General features: G+C 41.4%; 1 protein-coding gene across 1 annotated transcript in view; it reads right to left on the bottom strand.

Moving 5' to 3' along the window:
• Positions 1-4,047: 4,047 nt before the first annotated feature.
• dok4 (docking protein 4) overlaps positions 4,048-16,008 on the bottom strand; it is a 117,191-nt gene continuing 105,230 nt past the window's right edge. The window contains exons 11-13 of the mRNA XM_037096724.1: positions 8,944-9,082; positions 8,472-8,589; positions 4,048-7,868 (exon numbers count right to left, since the gene is read on the bottom strand). Of these exons, the coding sequence (XP_036952619.1) occupies positions 7,687-7,868; positions 8,472-8,589; positions 8,944-9,082 (439 nt within the window). The 3' untranslated portion in view covers positions 4,048-7,686. The remainder of the gene's footprint in view (positions 7,869-8,471; positions 8,590-8,943; positions 9,083-16,008) is intronic.

The raw sequence follows: 16,008 nt of genomic DNA on the forward strand, positions 1-16,008 counted from the left end.
ATTGGGATTTTACGCACTAGCAGCAAAAGCGGAACTACACGCAATAATTAGAGTGACGCACCCAAACACTGCATTGCCAGGTGCGAGATAAAAATGAGAATGGCAGTAACAAATTTAAAAGAGAAGGAGCCACTAATGCAGGGGTGCTCAATTGGCGGACTCTGGTCCGGATCTGGACCCAAATACAATGAAATTCGGACCAAGACAAAAATTAATATTCCATTTTTAGGGCCCGAGCAGGGAACCCCTGCGAGGACCCTATTGTATTTGAAGGGATTCTTTATTAGGGCCCGAGCAGGGAACCCCTGCGAGGACCCTATTGTTTTTCATGTGATTATTTATTTATTTATTTATTTATTTTTTATTTATTTATTTTTTTTCTTCGGACGAAATGATTGCATTTTTGACTGCCTGAACATACCCCAAAACTCACCAAACTTGGAATATAAGTCCCACCTGGCGAAAAATTTTATAATCTATTGTCGTCCTGAATTTCCACCACTAGGTGGCGCTGTTATTAAGCACAGCGCGTTTTGGCTAATAAGTCCCATATACTTTGTCGCACATTCAAAAACCTTATATCCACGCGTTCAGTGAAGTGGGCTGAGTCTCGTGGTATAGGCCACGCCCATTTCCGCCAACCGTTTTTTTTCGCTACGTCGCAAAATGTTGAAAACCTACTTTTTCGAACTCGTCCCAGGCGATTTCACCGATTTGCACGAAACTTGGCACACAGCATCTGTGGACCCTCATGACAAAAAGTCATTAAAAGAATTTTGATAGGCCAAACAATACTCAAGATATTAAATAACAACTTCCTGCAGATTTCCTCCCAAACAGGAAATGTTAAATATCTCCACAATGGTGTGTCCAAATGACATGAGACCTAAGATAATACTTTGACATGAGTTCCTGAGGATGTTTGCAAAAGTGTAGGCGATGACCACAAGGTGGCACTCTTTAAATTCAAATAGTTTATATCTCCACATCGGTTTGGCGGATTGACACCAAACTTGGTATACTTATTGCCACTGGCCTCTTGAGCATATCTCACAAAATGCTTATCAATCGGCCACTAGGTGGCGCTCTGGTGCCAGTTTAATTTTATATTTGGCCCTGTGCCCACACCATAACACTTGTGGAAATGAAATTCATAGGTTTGGTATAGACTAGCCCCTGCAACTTACACACCAAAAATGACCAGCAGGTGGTGCTATTTTTTATGTGAAAGCGTTTTTGGCCCATAACTCACACATAATGTGTCACACATTGTTAAACCTTATATCTACTTATTCCCTGCATTCAGCTGAATTATTTGTTGTAGGCCACGCCCACTTTTGCGCTAACTTTTTGTTTGCAAATTGGGACAAATGCAAAACCTACTTTTTCGAACTCCTCCTAGGCAATTTGACCAATTTGCACAAAATTTTGCGTGAAGCATCTATGGACCCTCCCGACAAAAAGTTATTAAAAGAATTTTGACAGTCCATAAAACAGCCAAAATATAAAACAACAAATTCCTGCAAATTGTCTAGAAAGCAGACAATCATGTACATCTTAACAAAATACTTTCTGATTATCATGTAAATGTTGAAAATTGTGTGCAATGGACTGATGAGGCTTTGTGTAAAATTTGGTGCAGATCGGCCAATAGGTGGCGATTTGGTCGCAGTCTAATTAGTTTGAATGGAAAGTAAATGGGAAAATCTTAAAATCCTCTTCAAAACTCATTGCCTTTCAACCTCTTGTTGTGCTTCTTGCTTTGAGCTACAGATACTATTCCACATTTTAAAGAGTCAGAAGACCTTGAACTATTGGGCATGTATTCAGTTTCTAACAATCTTTAACGGTTTTCAAATCAGCACAGTTTTAGTTTCAAGGATTTTTTAGGCTATCTTGTGATTTTATAATGGGTGTGTATTGCGTGAGCTAGAGTGCCTGACATCATCGCTACAGTGTAGAGCAGCTGGAAGAACTGGAGAAAAATTTCTCTTCAGCTGCTGGACGATGATACTTTCAGCTTCTTCCCGAAACTATTTCTTTGCATTATGCCTCGTGGACATTTTCGTCAGCCAGCTCCAGAAGCGGACCATCAACTCAGTCTTTGTCTGGGGAATCATGCAGCAGTACACGCACTATTTTTGACTTCAGCGTACATTACTTCATACCAGCAAGAGCAGGCCACCAAATTATACAGAAACACCTTCTTCAAGGCGTTGCGTGCGGAAGCCCTGACGGCAGCATGCACCGAGGTGCGTGGACTGCGAGGGCCCGACCAACGCTGCTCACAGCTTTAATTATTTTTTTATTTTTATTTTTCTTTTTTTTTCTTTTTTTTTTTCTTCGGACGAAATGATTGCATTTTTGACTACCTGAACATACCCCAAAACTCACCAAACTTGGAATATAAGTCCCACCCGGCGAAAAATTTTATAATCTATTGTCGTCCTGAATTTCCACCACTAGGGGGCGCTGTTATTAAGCACAGCGCGTTTTGGCTAATAACTCCCATATACTTTGTCGCACATTCAAAAACCTTATATCCACGCGTTCAGTACAGTGGGCTGAGTCTCCTGGTATAGGCCACGCCCATTTCTGCCTCCGTTTTTTTTCGCTACGTCGCAAAATGTCGAAAACCTACTTTTTCGAACTCCTCCCAGGCGATTTCACCGATTTGCACGAAACGTGGCACACAGCATCTGTGGACCCTCCTGACAAAAAGTTAGTAAAAGAATTTTGATAAGCCAAACAATGCTCACGTTATTAAATAACAACTTCCTGCAGATTTCCTGCCAAACAGGAAGTGTTGGATATCTCCACAACGGTGTGTCCAAATGACATGGAACTTAAGATTATACTTTGACATGACTTAATGAGCATGTGTCCAAAAGACTAGGCGATGACCACAAGGTGGCGCTCTTTAAATTCATATAGTTTATATCTCCACATCGCTTGGGCAGATTGACACCAAACTTGGTATAGTCATTGCCACTGCCCCCTTGAAGATATCTGACAAAGGACTTATCAATCAGCCACTAGGTGGCGCTCTGGTGCCAGTTTAATTTTAGATTTGGCCGTGTTCCCACACCATAACACTTATGGAAATGAAATTCATAGACGTGGTATAGAATAGCCCCTGCAACTTACCTACCAAAAATGACCAGCAGGTGGCGCTATTTTCCAAGTAAAAGCATTTTTGACCCATAAGTCACACATATTGTGTCACACATTATTAAACCTTACATCTACATGTTCGCTCAATTCAGCTGAATTGTTTGATGTAGGCCACGCCCACTTTCGAGCTAACTTTCAGTTCGCAAAATTGAGATAAATGCAAAACATCCTTTTTCGAACTCGTCCCAGGTAATTTAACCGATTTGCACAAAACTTGGCATACAGCATCTGTGGACCCTCCTGACAAAAAGTTATTAAAAGAATTTTGATAGGCCAAACAATACTCAAGTTATTAAATTACAAATTCCTGCAGATTTCCTTCCGAACAGGAAGTGTTGGATATCTCCACAATGGTGTGTCCAAATGACATGAAACTTAAGATAATACTTTGACCCGAGTTCCTGAGGATCTCTCCAAGAGTTTAGGCGATGACCACAAGGTGGCGCTCTTTAAATTCAAATAGTTTATATCTCCACATCAGTTGGGCGGATTGACACGAAACTTGGTATAATCATTGCCACTCCTGTCTTGACGATATCTGACAAAGGACTTATCAATAGGCCACTAGGTGGCGCTCTGGTGCCAGTTTAATTTTAGATTTGGCCCTGTGCCCACACCATAACACTTATGGAAATGAAAATCATAGGCGTGGTATAGACTAGACCCTGCAACTTAAATACCAAAAATGACCAGCAAGTGACGCTATTTTCTACTTGAAAGTGTTTTTGGCCCATAACTCACACATATTGTGTCACACATTGGTAAACCTTATATCTACATGTTCCTTGCATTCAGCTGAATTATTTGGTGTGGCTCAGCCTGAAGCAAAACCATTTCTGGAAAATTGCTGCATTTCTTTCAGACATTACTTACCACCTCGATGATCTGAATTTGAAACTTCAGGGCAAAAATAACACAGTGTGTAACCTCATGTCAGCTTTTCGTGCTTTTCGAAAGAAACTGGAAATAGGTGACATACAGGAGGAGGGCCTGCTTCACTACCCAAAACTGAAAAGTCTAGCTTCAGGAACACAGCATCACAGTTACGTGGAATTCCTGGACAAATTGATTGAAATTTTTTGAAACCCGGTTCGGAGATTTCCCTCTGGCAAAACAGGTCTTATTGTGCATTGAAAATCCATTCCTGGAAAAGAAGAATTCTCGATTGAAGCCTTGAAGGTCTGCCCATGGGCTAGTGTTGCTTCTATTCAATCAGAGCTGATTAAGCTTCAGAAAAACCTTGCACTGCAGGAATCTCTGTGTGACCCTGCAACTTTTTGGACAAAGATAGTCTCTGCAGCAGGTGTCCCCGCCTTGCAGAAAATGACCCTGAACATTCTCACCATCTTCCCTTCAGCATACTGTTGTGAGTTAGCCTTTTCAACGATGATTATGGGGAAGAACAAATGCAGGAGTACACTCATTAATGAAGACTTACACCAGTGTCTACGCATGGCCCTCAAACCTTTTGTGCCCAAGTTTAAAGAACCGGTGGCACAAAAAAAATGGTCACTTTTCACACTGATGTGGACAGAACACATCATCCTTAGAACTTTGGAATTACACCATCACTGTTTCGGACCCTGGACAGATTCAAATTTGGTGAGTGGACCTTTTGAGTTTCTAATTGAGTACCCCTGCACTAATGTCTTGTTGCAAGAGGTGAAGGTAAGCAAAACAATATCATCTCTTAAAGTGATTTCTTGCATGTAACCGTGTTACTGTTGTTCCTCACTCCGATAAGAAAATCAAGTTTGTAAATTTCTGGTCTTGCAATGTTTAAATATCGAGGCAAACTCACCAAATCCGAATGTCAGTATCCTAGCTAGTTCTACACAATGTTGTGACGTTAACCTCGTAACTTTATCAGTCTTGGCTGTTGCATTACGATAAATAATAAGTTTACTGAGGAAAGTAATGAATGGTATCTACACATGTTAAATCGGGAGGGATGGTTACTTATGAAATGAGACGGATGCCTCTGCGTTGTGTTTCTTCTTCTATTAGTTATCATGAAATGAGGAAGGGACATTGCAGCTTGTTTTGCCCCAGTAAATAAAAAAGTGAGAGAAACATATCAAGGTATTGGAAGAGCTGAGGAGTTGATGGGGGTTGGAGAGAGGGCAGGTGATCAGACTGAGGGCACTGACACAGAGAGGGACACTCCAGAGGGTGAGGAGGAAGAAAACATACAGGGACAGAGAGGGGAACAGCCAGAAGAACAGCAAGTGGATCCATGTGGATCAAGTACTGCACCATCAGGTTTGTGATGTAGAAAAGGTGTTCTTGTTCAGGCCATTTGCAGAGCAGTGTCATTACAATTCTTAGTACAGTGTGTCCATAAAATGGTGCATTTTGAAACAAATTCTTTTTTGCGTCATTGATGTGATTCTTATGTGAAAAAAATAAACAAATATGTGGCCTACATTTTAAAATAAATGCATACAACAGTAAATAAATGTTGTTTATAGTTGTGCCCTATGTTTACTGTGCATCTTTCTACAGATATCAGCAAGTCCAAAAATGATGTAGCAGTGCAGCCCAAGCTGAACATATTTCCAAACACTCTGATGGTGGAGAGGAGACGGAGCTTTAGGCCAAACTATTGTATGAGGGGGTCAGGGGTCCATGCCCACCTTTTGCAGCACTGTCCTACTGTATTTAATTTCTCATTTTTGATGGCCCTACCTCATTGTTTCAATCGATGCACTCTTTAAAATGAAATTTGTAAAATTTGTCTAGAATCGCCACTGGTTAGAGTATACCACATTTGCATGAAACTAGGTCTACCTGACCTTCATCATCAAAAGTAGCCCAGTCCCATGGGAAAAACATGGTCTTTGTTTGTCCCCACAAGTCACAGCCAGTGATGCCAGTAGGTTAGTAAGGCGTTACTCTAATCTGACCACTTTTTTCAGTAACAGTTTCGAGTAATCTAATGTGTTAATATTTACAAATTTAATCAGATTAAAGTTACTTAATCAGGTAACTGTGTATTACTATTATTTTTGTCATTTTTCTTGGTAAGAATATTTATTTTTGCTTTCATCTTTCGTCTCGGGGAATGATGACAAGTGACGAGTCATGTTTTTCAGCATGAGGACATCTCGTGTGTAACACCACACAAACACAAACAACAATGGAATGGAACTGAATTTGTGTCAGCTTAATATGAGAATATTAGTAAATATTAATAAGGTTCATTGTACACTCTGTGCTGGCAACAAATCAAGCTCCAAAAACACAACGTCAGATTTGAAGAAACATTTAGAGTCGCAGCACAGCTAAGTTTACAGAGCAAGTCCCACCAGGCTGTGTTAAGCAGAGAGCTGCCAGCAAAGCCACAGCCTCAACTTCTGCAGGAGGTCCCCGACCACCCAAACAACAAAAGCTGGACTTTGGTGCAAAACAAACAAGTTGGGAACAGTTGAAGAAGTTTGTCGGGCGGTATGTTGTAGAGGAAATGCTGCACTTAAACACGGTTGACTTGCCCTCATTTGGTGCTACTACTATCAATGCCGTGCTTGATGTTACTGTTAAAAATGCACTTCCCCAATAAAGTGAGTACTGGCAAAACCGGTTGTCATTTTATGTTGAGGTGGCAGGGGTGTTGTCTGCAGCTAAATGTAACTAATAAAGTAACTTGTAATCTAACTTACTTTTAAAAACAAGTAATCAGTATAGGAACAAAGTTACTTTTTAAGAGAGTAATCAGTAATCACATTACTTTTTCAGGGTAACTGTGACAACACATTGAGAACACACATTTGATGTGCATTTACTCTTTGCTTGCTGGCACCACCTCCAAAGCACATAATAGCCAAGGTGTACATCCTCTCACTTGCCCAATATACTAACATTGTTACTTTACATGTCCCTCAAAAGGGTAACTTTATTCTGTTATTCCCTGTATAGAAAGGATGCTTTCTCTGTGCTGTGCAACACCTGCTGATGCTGAGAATGGTGGGGTTGAGAGAGCGGGGTGCATGGGGCCAAAGGGAGAGGGGTGTGGCTGACATGCGGGCTTGTTTTGGTCTAATACTAGTGCTGAACTGCAACCACTAGTGTTGCTCATTTTGGCATTTGGGACCTTTAAATCATAATTTCACTGAAAACCTCTGAGAGTGGCACAAGTGGAAATGGGTGGACACACCAGCGGTTTGAAATATACTGAGAGCTCACAGTCCTTAGTTTAATCAGTAGGCAATGTTTGCTACTTTGCCGGGCAGAGGTTCTCTGTGAAAAATCATAATCCCAACTACCATGGAACTGTCGTAGTTGCAGTCGTGTAAGGAAGCCCAATTTCCTTGCAGTCTTTAGAGGATTTTAGTTCTTCTTTAGTTCTAACTTCTTTATTTGAGGATGGCTGGTTTGCCAGTGTTAGTCCCACGTATAACATCTCCAGTGAGGTGTAATGTTCAGCTGTGAAAATATTAAGGAGGGAGTTTGTGCTTGTCTGTCAGTGAATTGTTTGTGCCTGCATGCATATGTGTGTTTGCGTCTGCGTCTTTTTCAATGTTCATGTCTTCCTCCTTGTGTTTGTATGTGCACGTCACTGTTCACATGTGGAGTAGTGTGTTGGGGAGTGTGTGTGTGTATGTGTGACTGGGACTGTGCATGTGTATTTTTCAGAGGCAGTGTGGCATGGTGTTCTGGAGGCAGGTGGGTGGACAGCAGGTCTTCTGCAGCATCACCTACAGTCAGAACAAAAACACAACTGTAACTGTAGAAACAGATTCATTGTGTTCAATGATGAGGTCCATTTTATCTTTGGTGTCTTTTTATCACTTCTGTTTTTCCCTCTGCTTCCAGCCTTTGTGCTAAGCTATGCTAACCACATCCTGACTCCAGCTCTGTAACAGTATATTCCAACAGCGCTCAGAATTTGTGAACGTAAGATTTGTGCCAGCATCTCTTCTGTGGGAATGATTGACTAAATGAGAAGGATCTTTCTCAAGTTGTAGATCTCATCATCTATATAAATCAATCATCGATCTAATCCCACCCAGACTGTTTTTATTGTATTGACAGTTGTATTTCTGTTTTCATTTCAATCTTGACAAGATGTAAGTAAATTTAAATTGAAAAGATCAAACTCAAAAGATTATATACTCTGATTTTGGTGTGTACAACTTCTACTCCAGCTATGCAAGAAGAATTGATTAGAAAAAGTAATTTAGGTTCAGACACAATACATAAAAAGGATGGCATGGTTGTGCACCTCACATACAGTACATTATGGTGTATAATAAGAAAATAAATTGACTAAATTGTCTAAAACATGATGTGTGGCCTACCGCTGCCATGATCCATGCCGGTCTGGTTTCCAGTAATGTGGTGCCAGTAGGCAGATCTGGGCAGGATAGAGGTAGGGGTGCAGGGGTAGGAGCCAGGATCTGAACCCACAGACATCAACTGGGAGTCATAAACACACAACATTACAAAGAGTTTTAATTTTTTTTTTTTTTAAAAAGAGCAATGCTAATCAGTACCACAATTAACACTGGATGCAAATGTATCTTCAGGGATATTACCCACTCAGGCCATCACTTACCTACACTGTTACCAGCAGGACAGTATGACTGGAATTCTAAGACTCAAAATTGATTATTTAGAGAGCGTTTTTAACTCCAGCCACTTGAACTGTTTACGCCCCCAGGAACAAAATGATAAATGTTGTGATCGAACACACGTGTAAACGTGTGTGTGTGTGTGTGTGTGTGTGTGTGTGTGTGTGTGTGTGTGTGTGTGTGTGTGCCAAATTCTCACTCTGCTGTTTTTCTCCATCTCCAACAGGACCTTCTTGTGCTGCTCTGCTATAGCCAGTGTAGAGGAGTGAACCCTCTGGTAGATCTGCTCTCCCTCTCTGGTCTGAAAGGTGTAGAGACCCTCTCCACTGTCACACATCCTACACACAACAGCAACTCAGTATGAGGTCAATGTGACATACTGGCCAATACAGTACAATGGCAGATAACCTTAGAGAGCGTCAACCTCACATCTTGGGAACTAATGTGTGATTTCAGGGAGTGATTCAGTGTGCTCTGATCTAAAAGCTCTCAGTACATTACTTAACTTGATGTACATGTATGTCTATGTTGGATGGTGTCATGAAGAGCTTACCTGATGAGCATTATTAGTTCAGACTGTAATTAGGGCCCGAGCAGGTAAACCTGCAAGGTTCCTCATGTTTTTTTTTTTTTTTTTTTTTTTTTTACTGATTTCTAATGAAACTCACGAAACCTGGAATATACGTCACAGCTGACGACAAATTTTGTAATCTGTAGTTGTCATCAATTTCCACCACTAGGTGTTGCTATAATCAAGTGATATAGGCCATGCCCATTTCGGCCTACATGAAACTCAGGTTACTACTTCCCCATGAGCCCCTAAGTCTCTGTGCAAAAGTTTGGGTGATGACCACTAGGTGGCGCTCTTTAAATTGAAGTATTTTATATCTCAACATCAGTTGATTAGAAACAAGAAACTTGGCACAATTATTGTCAATGCCCTCCTGAGGATACGCGTTGAAGGTTTTACCGATCCGCAACTACGTGGCACTCTGGTGGCAGTCTAAATGAATATTTGACACTGTGCCCAATTCATAAGGGTGGTATAGAGTGGCCATGTAACTCACACACCAAAAATGACCACCAGGTGGCGCCATTTTAAACACAAATACGTCTTTGGCTAATAACTCCCACATAATATGTTTTAAACCTTATATCTACGTCTTCCCTAAGTTGAGCTGAATTGTGTGATGTAGGCCACTCCCACTTTCGCACAAAATTTCTGGTCGCAAAATCGCCAAAAATGAAAAACTTACTTTTTCGAACTCCTCCTAGGCGATTTCATCGATTTGCACCAAACAGGTAGCATCTGTGGACACCCCTGACAAAAAGTTATCAATAGAATCGTGATAGTCCAAACAATATTCAAGTAATTAAATGACAACTTCCTGCACATTTTGGTCAAAAACGAAGTGTTGCATATCTTCAGGAAATGCTGTCAAATTACAACAACACTTTTGTTAATAGTGTTCAATGGCCCGATAAGGCTTTGTGCAAAATTCTCTGCAAATTGGACAATAGGTAGCACTGTTATTGCCAAATGACGGAAGAACAGCTTCACTGTCTTTTCATTATACATTCAGGCTTTCTCCATCAGAGGGCAGTGCTACCTTGCTAATGAATACCAACCTCTGTTTAAAGGTCTGTAGGGTCACAGAATGTAGTCATCTCATTTTTTGTCCTTTATGTAGATTGCAGGGAATTCTTCTAACTTCAGCATACATTATTTAATACCAACTAGAGCAGGCCACCAATCTAAAGGAAGAAATTCCTCAATGGAAGGTGTTGCATGAACAAACCCTCTCAGCACTATGCCTCAACGTACGTGGACTGTGAGGGCCCGTTCATCGCTGCTTGCAGCTTTAATTGGGCTTGTATTTCAGGATGGCACAACTAAATTTGTATATTGTTATAATTTGAGGGAAGCTAATTGTGTGGTTTCTGCCTTTCACTATTAAGGAGGAACTGCCAGAGTCAATCAACAGGACATAAACTCCGACAGTGACATCATGAACTAATTCTTGGGCTGATGCCTACGGCGCCTCTGCTGCAGGGGAATACAGACAGGTGAGCTTGAGTGAGTCACATTACTTGATGGAAAGATGGCAGAGGGTGAGGAGGACGAAGATGAAATGATCCCGAGACAAAAAGGCAAACTTAAATAATAAACCAATACAGTGACCTTACATATAGGAAGTAAGAGGTGGGGAAATGCAGGAACATTTAAGTTACTGTATTACTGTATTTAATTACTCAGGGGGTACAACAAAATGCAATTTCTACAAAACCAAAGTATGGTAGTTAGTAAGGTTGTCACGATTTCAAAATCAAATTCGACCAAAATTAAGGCACAATCTCTCCCATGTCACATCCGGTCGGCTTGCCAAGAAAAAAGTGCTGTGAGTCAACCTCCTCTAACTTATTTCCTCTAGCGCCGAAGTTTATGTTTACCTTTGGGGCGAACCCCCTTCACGTGTTAAGCTGACTGGGAAATAATACCAGGAGCTTTGTATCTGGAGAAGCCATCGTATTATTCACAACCAAACTGCAGGGAACCTGCAAAGACCCATTTCTTTTTGAAGTGATTCTTTATTTTTAGGGCCCGAGCAGGGAACCTGCGAGGACCCTATTGTTTTTGAAGTGATTCTTTATTAGGGCCCAAGCAGGGAACCTGCAAGGACCCTATTGTTTTTGAAGTGATTCTTTATTTTTAGGGCCCGAGCAGAGAACCTGCAAGGACCCTATTGTTTCTGAAGCGATTCTTTATTTTTTTATTAGGGCCCGAGCAGGGAACCTGAGAGGACCCTATTGTTTTTGAAGCAATTCTTTATTAGGGCCCGAGCAGGGAACCTGCAAGGACCCTATTGTATCTGAAGGAATTCTTTATTAGGGCCCGAGCAAGGAACCTGCGAGGACCCTATTGTTTTTGAAGTGATTCTTTATTAGGGCCCGAGCAGGGAACCTGCGAGGACCCTATTGTTTTTGAAGCGATTCTTTATTAGGGCCTGAGCAGGGAACCTGCGAGGACCCTATTGTATTTGAAGGGATTCTTTATTTTTAGGGCCCGAGCAGGGAACCTGCAAGGACCCTATTGTTTTTGAAGGAATTCTTTATTTTTAGGGCCCGAGCAGGGAATCCCTGCGAGGACCCTATTGTATTTGAAGGGATTCTTTATTAGGGCCCGAGCAGGGAACCCCTGCGAGGACCCTATTGTATTTCAAGGGATTCTTTATTTTTAAGGCCCGAGCAGGGAATCTCTGCGAGGACCCTATTGTATCTGAAGGGATTCTTTATTTTTAGGGCCCGAGCAGGGAACCTGCGAGGACCCTATTGTTTTTGAAGCGATTCTTTATTTTTTTTTTTTCTTCGGACGAAATGATCGCATTTTTCACTGCCTGAACATACCCCAAAACTCACCAAACTTGGAATATAAGTCACACCTGGCGAAAAATTTTATAATCTATTGCCGTCCTGAATTTCCACGCCCATTTCCGCCTACCGATTTTTTTTGCTACGTCGCAAAATGTCCAAAACCTAATTTTTCGAACTCGTCCCAGGCAATTTCACCGATCTGCACGAAACTTGGCACACAGGATCTGTGGACCCTCATGACAAAAATTTATTAAAAGAATTTTGATAGGTCAAACAATACTCAAGTTATTAAATAACAACTTCCTGCAGATTTCCTGCTAAACAGGAAGTGTTGGATATCTCCACAATGGTGTGTCCAAATGACATGAAACTTAAGATAATACTTTGACATGAGTTCCTGAGGATGTGTCCAAAAGGTTAGGCGATGACCACAAGGTGGCGCTCTTTAAATTCAAATAGTTTATATCTCCACATCGGTGCGGCGGATTGACTCCAGACTTGGTATAATCATTGCCAATGCCCTCTTGAGCATATCTGACCAAGGACTTAGCAATCGGCCACTAGGTGGCGCTGTTGTGCCAGTTTAATTTTATATTTGGCCCTGTGCCCACACCATAACACATATGGGAACGAAATTCATAGGCGTGGTATAGACTAGCCCCTGCAACTTACATACCAAAAATGCCCAGCAGGTGGCGCTATTTTCTATGTGAAAGCGTTTTTGGCCCATAACTCACACATATTGTGTCAGACATCATGAAACTTTATATCTACATGTTCCTTGCATTCAGCTGAATTATTTGTTGTAGGCCACGCCCACCTTTGAGCTTACTTTCTGTTCGCAAAATTGCGACAAATGTAAAACCTACTTTTTCGAACTCCACCTAGGCAATTTGACCGATTTGCATTAAATTTTGCATGAAGCATCTATGGACCCCCCTGACAAAAAAATATCAAAAGAATTTTGATAGTCCTTAAAACGGCCGAACTTTAAAAGAAGAAATTCCTGCATATTGTGTTGAAAGCAGACAATCTTGCACATCTAAACAAAATACGGTCTGATTATCACGTAAATGTTGAAAATTGTCTGCCATGGACTGATGAGGCTCTGTGTACAATTTGGTGCAAATCGGCCAATAGGTGGCGATCTGGTCGCAGTCTATGTAGTTTGAATGGAAAGTAAATGGGAAAATCTTAAAATCCTCTTACGGTTTCCAAACCATCACAGTTTTAGTTTTAAGGATTTTTAGGCCTTCTTCTGATTTTATAATGGGTGTGTATTGCGTGAGCTAGAGTGCGTGACATCATCGCCAGAGTGTAGAGCAGCTGGAAGAACTGGAGAAAAAATTCTCTTCAGCTACTGGACGATGATACTTTCAGCTTCTTCCTGAAACTATGTCGTTGCATTATGCCTCAAGTGGACATTTTCCTCAGCCAGCTCCAGAAGCGGACCATCAACTCAGTCTTTGTCTGGGGAATCATGCAGCAGTACACGCACTATTTTTGACTTCAGCGTACATTACTTCATACCAGCGGGAGCAGGCCACCAAATTATACAGAAACACCTTCTTCAAGGCGTTGCGTGCGGAAGCCCTGACGGCAGCATGCACCGAGGTGCGTGGACTGTGAGGGCCCGACCAACGCTGCTCGCAGCTTTAATTAGGGCCCGAACAGGGAATCCCTGCGAGGACTCTATTGTATTTGAAGGAATTCTTTATTTATTTATTTTTTTTCTTCGGACGAAATGATCGCATTTTTCACTGCCTGAACATACCCCAAAACTCACCAAACTTGGAATATAAGTCACACCTCGCGAAAAATTTTATATTCTATTGTCGTCCTGAATTTCCACCACTAGGTGGCGCTGTTATTAAGGAAAGCGCGTTTTGGCTAATAACTCCCATATACTTTGTCGCACATTCAAAAACCTTATATCCACGCGTTCAGTACAGTGGGCTGAGTCTCCTGGTATAGGCCACGCCCATTTCCGCCTACCGTTTTTTTTCGCTACGTCGCAAAATGTCGAAAACCTACTTTTTCGAACTCCTCCCAGGCGATTTCACCGATTTGCACGAAACTTGGCACACAGCATCTGTGAACCCTCCTGACCAAAAGTTATTAAAAGAATTTTGATAGACCAAACAATACTCAAGTTATTAAATAACAACTTCCTGCAGATTTCCTACCAAACAGGAAGTGTTGAATATCTCCACAACGGTGTGTCCAAATGACATGAAACTTAAGATTGTACTTTGCCATGACTTAATGAGCATGTGTCCAGAAGTCTAGGCGATGACCAAAAGGTGGCGCCCTTTAAATTCAAATAGTTTATATCTCCACATCGGTTTGGCGGATTGACACCAAACTTGGTATAGTCATTGCCACTGCCCTCTTGAGTGGAGCTGACAAAGGACTTATCAATCGGCCACTAGGTGGCGCTGTGGTGCCAGTTTAATTTTATTTTTGGCCTTGTGACCACACCATAACACTTATGGGAATGAAATTCATAGGGGTGGTATAGACTAGCCCCTGCAACTTACACACAAAAAATGACCAGCAGGTGGCGCTATTTTCCACTTGAAGGCGTTTTTGTGCCATAACTCACACATATTGTGTCACACATTGGTAAAACTTATATCTCCATGTTCCATGCATCCAGCTGAATTATTTGGTGTACGCCCACTTTCGAGCTAACTTTCAGTTCGCAAAATTGTGACAAATGCAAAACCTGCTTTTTCGAACTCGTCCCAGGTAATTTAACCGATTTGCACGAAACTTGGCATACATCATCTGTCGACCCTCCTGACAAAAAGTTATTAAAAGAATTTTGATAGGCCAAACAATACTCAAGTTATTAAATTACAAATTCCTGCAGATTTCCTTCCGAACAGGAAGTGTTGGATATCTCCACAATGGTGTGTCCAAATGACATGAAACTTAAGATAATACTTTGACACGAGTTCCTGAGGATCTCTCCAAAAGTTTAGGCTATGACCACAAGGTGGCACTCTTTAAATTCAAATAGTTTATATCTCCACATCAGTTGGGCAGATTGACACGAAACTTGGTATAATCATTGCCACTCCCATCTTGAGGATATCTGACAAAGGACTTATCAATCGGCCACTAGGTGTCGCTCTGGTGCCAGTTTAATTTTAGATTTGGCCCTGTGCCCACACCATAACACTTATGGAAATGAAAATCATAGGCGTGGTATAAACTAGCCCCTGCAACTTGCATACCAAAAATGACCAGTGGGTGGCGCTATTTTCTACTTGAAAGTGTTTTTGGCCCATAACTCACACATATTGTGTCACACATTGGTAAACCTTATATCTCCATGTTCCCTGCATCCAGCTGAATTATTTGGTGTAGGCCACGCGCAAAATGTCAAAAACCTACTTTTTCAAACTCCTCCCAGACGATTTCACCGATTTGCACGAAACTTGGCACACAGCATCTGTGGACCCTCATGACAAAAAGTCATTAAAAGAATTTTGATAGGCCAAACAATACTCACGTTATTAAATAACAACTTCCTGCAGATTTCCTGCCAAACAGTTGCATATCTCCACAACGGTGTGTCCAAATGACAAGAAACTTGAGACAGTACTTTGACATGAGTTCCTGAGGATGTGTCCAAATGTTTAGGCGATGAACACAAGGTGGCGCTATTTAAATTCAAATAGTTTATATCTCCACATCAGTTGAGCGGATTGACACCAAACTTGGTATAATCATTACAACTGCCCTCTTGAGGATATCTGACAAAGGACTTAACAATCGGCCACTAGGTGGCGCTGTGGTGCCAGTTTAATTTTATATTTGGCCCTGTGCCCACACCTTAACACTTATGGAAATGAAATTCATAGGGGTGTTATAGACTAGCCCC

The sequence above is a fragment of the Acanthopagrus latus genome, chromosome 4 (assembly GCF_904848185.1).
Source record: "Acanthopagrus latus isolate v.2019 chromosome 4, fAcaLat1.1, whole genome shotgun sequence".
Lineage (NCBI taxonomy): Eukaryota > Metazoa > Chordata > Actinopteri > Spariformes > Sparidae > Acanthopagrus > Acanthopagrus latus.